Source organism: Eubalaena glacialis, chromosome 16 (genome assembly GCF_028564815.1).
Source record: "Eubalaena glacialis isolate mEubGla1 chromosome 16, mEubGla1.1.hap2.+ XY, whole genome shotgun sequence".
In the NCBI taxonomy this organism is placed as follows: Eukaryota; Metazoa; Chordata; class Mammalia; order Artiodactyla; family Balaenidae; genus Eubalaena; species Eubalaena glacialis.
The window spans coordinates 36,388,039-36,400,924 of NC_083731.1; the positions used below are offsets into that span (position 1 = coordinate 36,388,039).

At 36.8% G+C, this 12,886-nt stretch overlaps 1 protein-coding gene across 2 annotated transcripts in view; it reads left to right on the forward strand.

The window, feature by feature from the left end:
• The first annotated feature begins 2,086 nt into the window (after positions 1-2,086).
• Positions 2,087-12,886, forward strand: part of KLHL1 (kelch like family member 1) — a 411,623-nt gene continuing 400,823 nt past the window's right edge. For both annotated transcript variants that reach the window (XM_061170762.1, XM_061170763.1), the window contains exon 1: positions 2,087-2,589. In XM_061170762.1, coding sequence (XP_061026745.1) covers positions 2,087-2,589 — 503 coding nt within the window. The remainder of the gene's footprint in view (positions 2,590-12,886) is intronic.

The window sequence follows — 12,886 nt, forward strand, 5'->3', positions numbered from 1 at the left end:
TAAGGGAAACACTTGATTCAGTTCTTGGATAAAAATGATCTGTCACCATTGTTTGCTTTAAAGGGCTTTTTGCTTTTTTTCTTTAAACACTGAATACTGAAAGAAAAGATCAAGGCACAGGGGATTGCAGTCCAGCTGTTGTGGCATAAATCAATATTTAAAATGCACAATAGTGATTTTTCTTCCTCTGAAAGTAGGGATTTTGTGTGCTTAATTTCTTGTTTTATTAAAATGTCTAACTTTGTCTAGGAAGGACTTAAAATTTAGCTTCAGTTTCTGTTTAAGTTTACTGCTCAACAATGGAGTAACAGAACAGGAATATAACTGCACTTTAATCTTTGATTTCCGTGCCCTGTTGGGGGTTGCTGAAGCTTTGGATTTCATAAATTTCTGTGAATTTCATTTCATTAAACAACCATATTCCTTGTTGAGTTATGGAAACTACTATTTCTTTGACCCCAGTTTAGCTTTAGCAAAGGTGCCTGGGTTCTATTTTAATCGCTCATTAAAGGAAAAGCTGAAAAATTTCTAAGTAATCATAGCTAGAAAGGGATCATAATCCTCATCATTCTAAATATAAGGAAAAACACATCTTTCCTTCTTCAAACAAGAAATTTTTGCAGAATAGTAGCCTTTGGATATACTCATTTATTGCCTAAATTCTTCCATACATTTTATATCATGATTTATGTACTAGAAGGTTATGCCTTGAAATTTTCTTTTATTTTATTCCACTTCTTGGTTTACAGGACAGCTTTCATTCTAAGGCGACGCACCAAATGCACTGATTTTGCAAAACTCGTCCCCTGCGCTAAGATGCCCATCTTCAGATTTCTACTGCGTGCCTCTGGCCCCCAGGGTGAAGCACTGCCTGAGTGCATTAATGGCAGAATCACAATGTAATTGTCAGAATGGTGGCATCATCACACTTTGACGCCAACATCCTCGTTTCTTTCTTCTCACTACAGAGAAACTAAGGCTAAAGGTTAAAGGATGTGGCTTATTAAATAATTCAAGCCCTTAACCTGCAACCTGCAAACCGATGGCAGCCTGTTAAGTTTACGCTGCCATGACTCATGTTTGGTGTCTACTGATGCTAAAGCATATTGCCTGTTTGCTTTACTTTTATTGCTACATAGTAATGTAGTGAGGAAGGAGAATGAAAAAAGGTGACAGGACCCACGCAAGGGGACAATAAGAGCAGCAGACTCACTTGCATAAAGAAGATTGAAGCCTTCCCTCCCTCCCTCCATCTCTCCGTATAGGCCCCAGTGCACATCTGCGTCACTTACGCGGGAGGAGGAGGCGCTGAGGCAGAGAGAAAATTGTACTGTGAGGACCTTGACAGCTTCACCGGCGCGGGCTTTTCTTTTTGCCTTCCTATATTTTCTGGAATTTTTTTTTTTTTTCTCTCTTTTACAAACTGACTAGATAAAACCACCCCTTCTCGCCTTGAAGAAGGCATTTGACTTTCTCAGAGATACCCGCAAGCTCTCAGAGCATCCTCGAGAGACCAGTGACAGGAGCGCAGGTGCACAGAGAAGGCGGAGGGGGGGTGCGCTTCTTCGCGACTTGGGGATCTTTCTCTCTGCGCTGCCCAGGCACTGAACTCTAAGCTGCAAGGATAGGAGAGCCGACAGCTTCTCCACTGAGGCTCTGCCACCGGTGCATGCCAGGGAGGTGTATCCTGCTGTCGCTGCCTCCGAAGCTTCGGAGCGCGCAGACCTCTCTCCCTCGCCCATCTCCAGCATCAGGGTCGTCCCTCCCCGCGCGGTAACCACGGGGACCCCGCAAGGAAATCGGGGATTCTCAGCCCTCTGCACCCAGCTCCTGCCTCTGCTCCCGGACGTTGAGCTCACCACGCGCGGGTCCTGCGGACCTGACCGCAGCTGAGCCGCGCGGCTCTGCTGTCCGCGCTCCGCTCGTCGCCTGAAAGGGCGCGCAGCCCCCTGGTCCCGTCTGTTCCCAGGGTGCAGAGGGCGCCTCCCTCCACCTCCTCCAACCCCGGGCTCCGTTGGCCTCCCCCACTCGCTGACCCGTCTACTCCTGCATCAGCTCAAGTCCCTTTGCCTACCTTGCGTCAAGCATGTCAGGCTCTGGGCGAAAAGATTTTGATGTGAAGCACATCCTGCGACTCCGCTGGAAACTCTTCAGCCACCCGTCGCAGTCCCCCGGCGCTCCGGCCGGGGGCAGCTTCCTGCAAGAAGACGGCAGCAGCAGCTTCGAGCACTGGGGACCCAGCCAGAACCGCCTGCTCAAAAGCCAAGAGAAGGGCAGCGTGAGCACTTTCTGGAAGAAGCCTTCCTCTTCTTCCTCCTCTTCTTCTTCTGCCTCCCCGTCCTCTTCCTCCTCTTCCTTCAACCCATTGAATGGCACCCTGCTGCCAGTGGCCACGAGGCTGCAGCAAGGGGCGCCCAGGCAGGGCACCCACCAGCCGGCCAGGACTCTCTTCTACGTGGAGTCCCTAGAAGAGGAGGAGGTGCCAGGCATGGACTTTCCTGGACCACACGAAAAAGGGCTTGTCTTGCAAGAGCTCAAAGTGGAACCGGCCAACTCGAGCCAGGCAACAGGTGAAGGATGTGGACACAGGTACAGTAAGTCCCCATGGGGCATCCAAGCATTCCTCAATTTCCACTCGTTTCCCCCCTCCCCGTGCGCTCTGGTAGTTACTAAGTCTAAAAGGTTTCAGGTTGAAAATTTTGGTTAAGAGATGCCAACCCGGTTTTTATTACTCAAGTTGCAACCTCATTAAAAGTTTCCTCCATAGGTTCTATTGGCTCATGCATATTGCTTTTCTTTCTGCAAGTTTTCGGAGCTTAATCACATATTGAATATATATGCATTTTGATAACTCTCCATGTAGAGTGGTTCTCATATTTCTGAGGTTATAGTATTCTTCTGTCATCTTCTGTCATTAAATGACATACATCAGTCTCCCAGTTATTTGATGTGAGGAGAAACTTCCTTTAAACACTATTCAAATGCATCTCATATACTGGCTTAGAAAGGGACTTGGCAGGTTACCTAGGATCCCTGTGGCTTGAATCTATATTCCAGGAGTAATGAGGTGGACAGGAGGCCACCAGACAACAACATTATCTTCTCTCCTTTTTTTCCTCCATGAAAGACAGTGTTACTATTCTCTATCCTAATTTCCGTTTTTATCCTACTTCATGTACACCTTTGCTTTGTTTAAAGTCTTAGAATTAAACTCTTGCTAATGCCCTTTGCATTTTTCTGTCCTGATTCGTTGTCTCGGTATGGAACTGTGTATTCTTAGTGAGCAGGCCAACATTTATTTCTTGTTTATATATAATATTACACTTCTTTGAGTACAGTTCTTCTACCTTCAAGACTTATAAAAAACCTTCTCACACATAACCCCTTCTGAGTTTTACATTTTCAAAAAATTGATTCATTCTACACTAGATCATTACTACTTTTGGCATATAGTGAGGATACGAAAAGATTTGCATTTAAATTCATATATCAGAATATATTATTGAAGAAGAAATACAGGAGAAACAGGAAAATAGGAATGAAAATAATAGGAAATAATAGGAAAATAATAATGAAACTGTTAATAAAATTTACCTTTCAGTAAAAAAAAATTAGAAAGAAAAGCAATGTTTTAAACTTTTGCTTGATTGAATCAGCTCTTTATAAAATTAAGTCACCAAAAGAACACATAAAACAAAATAATACCATAAGTGGTCTTCAATTACGTTGACAAATGTGAAGTTAAAGATACAAAAATTATCCTTAAAAATTTTCAATTATATGGATTATGTGGATTTGAATTTGAATTTTAAGAGCCTTGAACATAATCTAATATGTGAAGACAATATAATGTAACATTATGATTTTAAAGGCAGAGAAATTTAATTTGCAATTTTCGAGTATGAGAAAGTTTTTTCCATATATAGGCGATCTAAATATAAATTTATCTATTATTCAATTAATTAAGATACCTTACCAAAATGGTTATAATTTTGGGTACTATTAGTACTATGAAGTTATTTGATTTATATATTCACTAGTGACCTATAGTTTAGATCTTTTTTAAAAATAAAATATGTTGGGCTTTACCCCCTTTAGTTGAGAAAATGTAATTTTTTAGTTTTGGGAAATCATTCATAAGCATTTAGCAATTCACCTTATATATTTAAAAGAAAACCAGTTAGGTTAAAGATTTACTAATTACTATTTTATTGAAATTGATATTTTTGTGTCTCAGACAGTTCAGGGAATAAATAGATTTGTTTTTCAGTCTTGAGTCTTTTATTTCAGTTACAGTTTTAGTTTCAGTTTTGAGTCTTTTTCTTTCAGTTTTGAGTCTTCAAATCAGCTCAAATATCTGACCTTCTGGGAATATTAATGTTTAATAATTAAAAATTTTTTTCTTTATAAAAATACAGTTTTAAGTAAATAAGGCATATTTGGCATGAGTAATTTCAGAAGACTTTCATGTAAATTGGACAATTTGGAAATAGAAAATATAATAAATTAAAAAATAAAACTAATAACTAATAGCCTCAGTTAGGGATGAAACACCCATCAGATTTAACTTCCAATCCCTTACTTTTGAATATACATCAGTGTTTTTACACACAAAGGGTTGTAAATGAAAAGAATTCTGAAAATAAGCCAAGTGCCACCCCAAATCATATTTACTTTTGGAATGAGGGTTTCCAATGAGGGCTTGCATGTGTAAAATATTGAAAATCAGGTCTAATTTTATTTTAAAATTCTTATTAATGCTTAAATCCTTTAGTTAAATTTGAATTTCTCACTGGACAAATCAGTCAACACTGAGAGTATTCTCATGGACTTTATATGTTCCTAAACATTCATAGACTGCTGGTTCTGTGCTCATGATTGATTGACAACACGCTACTAAAGTTAGCAATAAGCTATTATCAATATATATTATTATAATATGCGGTAAGAATAATGTTCATTTCCCAGAAAGGACAGCATTTCCAAAGTTAAGTATGGAATGGAAAACAATATATAAAATAATTCAGTAATGTGGATCTACTTTGGTTTCTATCATAATCCACTCAGGAAATCTACATATTGTTCATAATGACCAATGAACACATGAAGTATATAAACCTGCCTGATCATTTTGATTACTTGGGTCATTACTCTATCATCATTCTGTGATGTCACATTTGATATTTAACATTTTGTTTCATCAATTCTGACCACTATGCTGAATTAATCTTCACATATAAAAAAGAGTTGGCTCTTTTTCTCTTTCTTCATTTTCTGATCTTCTCTTTATTCATTTGGTCTCATACTAGTTAAGAACATTGTTTTAGATAAGCATAAGTACCTAGTTGGTTTTATTTGTTGTTCAAACGGCAGCTGGAGGTTGCTCAGCAGAAAGCTGCTCTTAGTCTCAGAATTCTGGAAAGGTCAAATTATCATAGAGTTGAAACATAAAGGTAGCAATAAGACAGTAGTAAACTGATTTACTGCTGAAACCCAGCCTTTATCTTATCCCATTCTACCAGACATACAAAAACAAATCTCAGTATTCTACTACCTTAACCATGACACCATTAAGAATCCTAACTCTTACAGTAATAGGCTCTTGACCTATGCTATTAATCATTTTTTTCTCTGCTTTACTGTCTGAACATAGTTGTTGGAGAGTGTATCATTTCCTAGCCATTCAGATCACTATATATTTTTGATATGCATATTTTTTGTCCAAAATTCTATATGTAGTGAACTAAGAAACCAAAGAGAAATATTTCTATTCTCGCAGTTTATAGTGATGTGAGTAGGAGAAAAGATGTCGTGTTTAACTACTTGCTTTTTTAGTTTTCTCAGTTCTCACAGAGTGCAGGCATCTATTTCCATGGTTTCAGTTACCACCCATAAACTGTATTTTAGAGCTGCATCTCAAAACCTAGACTCTGCCTCCCCACACCCATAACCCCCTCCCCCCCCCGCCCTGCAAACTCGGGTCTCACACATCCACTTGACCTTTCTGGTAGATATCACAGATACAATGTAAATACAGCATGTACAAAACTGAGCTCATAATCTCCCTTCTCTCTTGCTCAATTTTCTTCTTCTCTATCTCAGAGAATAGCTCGCCATACATTAGGTTGTGCAAGCCAGAAATCCAGGATCATATTTACCAGAATCCTCTTTCCCCTGATTTTTAATATTCCACCAAGCCCTGTCACTTTTCCTTCAGAAATGTCCTCCCCTATGTCTGCCTCACATCTCTCCATCTCCATTGTCCGCACCTAATTTTAAAATACTGTCGTCATTCAACTCAACTTCTGCAACTGCCATCTGCATCCGCTTTCCTCATTGATTTTGCCACCTGTAATCCTTTCTCCACACCAGAGTCAATGAAAATTTATAAGATAAAAATCTGAACTGTTTTCCCATATCCTGGCTCTCCTTTTATTTTTCAAAGCATTTCCACCACTCTGACCACAATCTATCTCCTGATCAGTTAGGCCCTGAAAGAGCTGACCCTTGTCTGCCATCCAGGCCCTTCACTCATCACATCCCCACCATCCTCCCCTGTCTTCCAGAGGCAACGTTCTTCTTTACCATTTTTCTCTGCCTTTGGGTCTCACAAACTTAATTCCTTTCCTTATTACATAGTGGTTCTCCTTCCCTCAATCCACCCTTTTCTGGATTCATTCCTATTCATTATTGAGATGTCTTGAATAAAAGTTCTGTATCTTTCTTAAAGAAGTGTTCATTGATCCCCCCAGGAAAAATCATTTAAAATTTTTAAAATTTATTTTATCCCCTTATTTTATGTTCTTAGAGTAACTGCTCTCTGTCTTCAATTTCTTATTGTTGGCATATATTAATATCCATGTTGCCTTTTTTGTTTGTCTTTAACTACAATTGCCCAGTGGACAAGACGTTTCTGTTTTGCTCATTATTTTATCCCTATCATAGAGTATGCAGTTACTCAATAAATACCACTGAGTGAATACATATTTGCCATAATCATAATGAGTGACTGAGTGACATTGATTAAGAGCTTGCTGTCTTCCAGATATCAAGCTGAATATTTATATTGTGGAATTTAATATTCAAAACAGTCCTATGATTCTGGTACAATTATGAATCCCTTTGTTAAAATGATTACATAATCATTTTATGATTATGAGAAAACTGAGATATAGACAGGTAATTAAGTTGCCCCAAACCACAGGACTGTAACTAGTACGGCTAGATTTTTAATCCTTGTACTCTGACTCCTGACACCATATTCCAGGTGATTTTGCCAACTCTTCTTTACCTCTGCTTAAACAAACAGAACAGAAGAAAAGAGGCTCCAACCAATATTATGCTGAAGTAGTTCTCTTATTCCCCTGGTGGAAATTATGCTTGTGTCTGAATGTTTAAATAGACTATTTAAAATGATAGTGATGGACAATGCCTGAGAAGACTCAGTCAAGGAGGACTTAGACCAAGTTAAAAAACATTCAGTTATTTCCTGAATTATGGTTCATTCAGTGCATTTTACTTTTTAATTAAACAAAAGTATGATGAAATAACCTAGACAGGGAAAAATTGTTTAAATTTGGAATCCAAAAGAGAGCATCATGATAGAAAATCTCCTTATGAAGTTCAGAACAATTGATACAGAGAAGTGTCACAGACAGAGAGCATATACCGTTAGAATCACATGGAGGTTGGTGGTATTTGTTTAGAATGAAAGGAAATCAGCTTTGCTTCAGTCAAAAGAAAAACTTAAAAAATGACAAAGGGCTATTTCTTCAGGAAAGTAGTTCTCAAACTATTCTTCTATGGAAACTAAATTAAAATAATATTCATATTTTCCCTATGACCTCAATTTCTTAGTGAAAAAGTGTATAGAGTGATTTTACTCAATTTTATGTCTTCCTTGCTAATTTATTCTAGGCTTGGGTGTTATACAGCCTATTATTATTTAATTTAGAACTAGCAAAAGACAGTAGCTTGTTTGGGGAAAGTTTTCTTTTTTTTTTTTTTACTTATTTTAGGATGGGTTTATCAATATTATGTATTGTTTGCAAAGAGGTCCACAATTTCCAGGTGCCCTCGCCTCTGAGCAAGTTTGCTTCAGGCAAACTAAGAATATCATAAAGGAAAAGGTAATAAGATCACTAGGTTGGGTTTTCAGGTATGCAAAACTCTACAGCTATCTGAGAGAAAGATGTGAGTATATTGGGTTGGCCAAAAAGTTCTTTTGAGTTTTTCTGTAACATCTTGTGGAAAACCCAAATGGACCTTTTGGCCAACCCAATAAATGCAAGATGAAATAAATAGAACTCTTAATTATAACAAACAATAAAACTTTTACACGAATTGAAGAACCATATTCTGGCTTTCTTTGATAAATTGCTAATGAATACTTTGTAAACTATATCATTAACCACTTTAAGGTACTAATTTAAATAATTTAAAAATAATAAAGAAATCCTCCCTATCCAACATTTGGTTAATATAGAATATAATGTTGATCAGATATTTATTTCATTGGTTAATTTTTCCTAAGTCTCAAAAGATAATTTGTGTATCTGGAGGATGATTTGCTTCTAACAAGTACATGTTAAGTCAAATTTCATTGTTTTTGACCAAGAGCTCTTATAGAATTTACAGAAAACTTAGATCTGCAGGGTATTTTAGAGTTATATCAAGTTTCTGAACATGAAAATGACAACATTTTAAACAGAGTCTCATAGTAATGAGACTCTTTTGATTTATTTTAACATCCAAAATAACTGTAGGTATTTTTGTAGTAGCTGTAAAAACAAATGCTCTGGAATTTACTTATTAGTTTAGACCAGATAATAATTAATTTACCTTTCTGCATTTAAGATAAGGTTATTCAAAACTTTGAAGAAAACATCCTATATAGACACAGATAATCTGAGCAGAATTAAATATTTCAAAATCTTATAAGTCAAGTATAGATAAAAAAAAAGAAAATCTATTGAACAATATAAGTTTGATGCTAACTACCTTTGCTGACTTTTCTGGCCAGAAATTGAAAACAGATTGATCTAAGTACTTATGAAAGCATAACAAACTTTAGCTTGACCAGAGAGAATGTGTACTATGTTTTTAGGATCCCAAGAAAAAGTCATTTTGAATGGTAAGCCAATGAGACAGATCATTTTGGCTGAAGATCATGTCACAGAAATAGTGCTTGAAAGTGATCTGAGGGTCATCAATAATTGTAAACAGTGGAATCAGTTGATGTTAATTCTAAATTCAGCTTTTCCTATCCCTTAGGCAGCCTTAGTCCAACTCTGATAATTTCTCATAGAAAATCATTCAGTTTAATTTCCTATCATACTTATTTGTGACACTATATCCCGGTAGATCATTTGGATTCCTTTTTTCTTACTGATATTGCTAGATGTTTACCCATGTAAATCAGCGTTTTCATCTTGGCTGAAATATGATAGAAAAACTTTAAAAATAGGATCAGAAAATTGCAAGAGTTTATACTACAAAGGAAGGAAGAATACAATACAACTATTTTATAGTTCTTCAAGAGGTGAATGCCAAAATCTCTTTGTATCTACAGTAAAGTACGTGATTTGGTTTGGTTTATTTCTTTAGTAGATTCTGATTTTATTGAACTCGGCCCACCAGAGCAACACCCAGCTCTACCCACCACCAGTCCCTCCTATTAGGAAGCTTGCACAAGCCTCTTAGATAACTTCATCCACCAGAGGCCAGACAGCAGAAGCAAGAAAAACTACAATCCTGCAGCCTGTGGAATGAAAACCACATTCACAGAAAGATAGACAAAATGAAAAGGCAAAGGACTATGTGCCAGATGAAAGAACAAGATAAACCCCAGGAAAGCAATTAAATGAAGTGGAGATAGGCAACCATCCAGAAAAAGAATTCAGAATAATGATAGTGAAGATGACCCAGGACCTTGGAAAAAGAATGGAGACAAAGATCGAGAAGATGCAAGAAATGTTTAACAAAGACCTAGAAGAATTACAGAACAAACAAACAGAGATGAACAATACAATAACTGAAAATAAAAATACACTAGAAGGAATCAATAGCAGAATAACTGAGGCAGAAGGATGGAAAACTTACCTGGAAAACAGAAAGGTGGAATTCACTGCTGCAGAAAAGAATAAAGAAAAAAGAATGAAAACAAATGAAGACAGCCTAAGAGACCACTGGGACAACATTAAACACAACACCATTTGCATTATAGGGGTCCCAGAAGGAGAAGAGAGAGAGAAAGGATCCGAGAAAATATTTGAAGAGATTATAGTCAAAAACTTCCCTAACATGGAAAAGGAAATCGCTACCTAAGTCCAGGAAGTGCAGAGAGTCCCAGGCAGGATAAACCCAAGGAGAAAAATGCTGAGACACATAGTAATCAAATTGACAAAAATTATTAAAAGCAACAAGGGAAAAACAACAAATAACATACAAGGTAACTCCCATAAGGTTAACAGCTGATTTCTCAGCAGAAACTCTACAAGTCAGAAGAGAGTGACATAATATATTTAAAGTTATGAAAGGGAAGAACCTATAACCAAGATTACTCTACCCAGCAAGGATCTCATTCAGATTAGATGGAGAAATCAAAAGCTTTACAGACCAGCAAAAGCTGAGAGAATTCAGTACCACCAAACCACCTCTACAACAAAGGCTAAAGGGACTACTCTAAGTGGAAAACACAAGAGAAGAAAAGGACCTACAGAAACAAACACAAAATAATTAAGAAAATGGTAATAGGAACATACATATTGATAATCACCTTAAATGTGAATGGATTAAATGCTCCAACCAAAAGATACAGGCTTGCTGAATGGATGCAAACACAAGACCCGTATATATGCTGTCTACAAGAGACCCACTACAGACCTAGGGACACATACAGACTGAAAGTGGGGGGATGGACAAAGTTATTCCATGCAAATTCAAATCAAAAGAAAGCTGGAGTAGCAATTCTCATATCAGATAAAATAGACCTTAAATTAAAGATTATTACAGGAGACAAAGAGGACACTACGAAATGATCAAGGGATCAATCCAAGAAGAAGATAGAACAATTGTAAATATATATGCACCCAACATAGGAGCACCTCAATACATCAGGCACCTGCTAACAGCTATAAAAGAGGAAATCAACAGTAACACAATAATAGTGGGGGACTTTAACACCTCACTTACACCAAAGGACAGATCATCCAGACAGAAAATTAATGAGGAAACACAAGCTTTAAATGACACAATAGACCAGATAGATTTAATTGATATTTATAGGACATTCCACCTGAAAGCAGCAGATTACACTTTCTTCTCAAGTGCACACAAAACATTCTACAGGATAGATCACATCTTGAGTCACAAATCAAGCCTCAGTAAATTTAAGAAAATTGAAATCATATCAAGCATCTTTTCTGACCACAATGCTATGATATTAGAAATAAATTACTGAGAAAAAAATAGTAAAAATCACAAACACATGGAGGCTAAATAATACATTACTAAATAACCAAGAGATCACTGAAGAAATCAAAGAGGAAATCAAAAAATACCTAGAGGTAAATGACAATGAAAACACGACGATCCAAAACCTATGGGATGGAGCAAAAACAGTTCTAAGAGGGAAGTTTATAGCTATACAATCCTACCTCAAGAAACAAGAAAAATCTCAAATAAACAATCTAACCTTACACCTAAAGGAACTAGAGAAAGAAGAACAAACAAAACACAAAGTTAGTAGAAGGGAAGAAATCATAAAGATCAGGGCAGAAAAAAATGAAATTGATATGAAGAAAACAATGGCAAATATCAATAAAATTAAAAGCTGGTTCTTTGAGAAGATAAACTAAATTGATAAACCTTTAGCCAGACACATCAAGAAAAAGAGGGAGAGGACACAAGTCAATAAAATTAGAAATGAAAAAGGAGAAGTTACAACGGACACTGCAGATATACAAAGCATCCTAAGAGACTACTACAAGCAACTCTATGCCAATAAAATTGGACAACCTGGAGGAAACTGACAAATTCTTAGAAAAGTACAACCTTCCAAGACTGAACCAGGAAGAAATAGAAAATATGAACAGACCAATCACAAACACTGAAATTGAAACTGTGATTAAAAATCATCCAAAAAACACAAGTCCAGGACCAGATGGCCTCACAGGTGAATTCTATCAAACATTTAGAGAAGAGCTAACACCCATCCTTCTCCAACTCTTCCAAAAAGTTACAGAGGAAGGAACACTCCCAAACTCATTCTATGAGGCCACCATCACCCTGATACCAAAACCAGACAAAGATAATACAAAAAAAGAAAATTAGAGACCAATATCACTGATGAATATAGATACAAAAATCCTCAACAAAATACTAACAAACAAAATCCAACAACATAGTAAAAGGATCACACACCATGATCAAGTGGGATTTATCCCAAGGATGCAAGGATTCTTCAATATATACAAATCAATCAATGTGATAAACCATATTAACAAACTGAAGGATAAAAACAATATGATAATATCAATAAATGCAGAAAAAGCTTTAGACAAAATTCTACATCCATTTATGATGAAAACTCTCCAGAAAATGGGCATAGAGGGAACCTACCTCAACATAATAAAGGCCATATACAACAAACCCACAGCAAACTTCATTCTCAATGGTGAAAAACAGAAACCATTTCCTCTAAGATCAGAAGCAAGACAAGGATGTCCACTCTCGCCACTCTTATTCAACATAGTTGTGGAAGTCCTAGCCATGGCAATCAGAGAAGAAACAGAAATAAAAGGAATACAATTGGAAAAGAAGAAGTAAAGCTGTCACTGTTTGCAGATGACATGATACTATACATAGAGAATCCTAAAGATGCCAC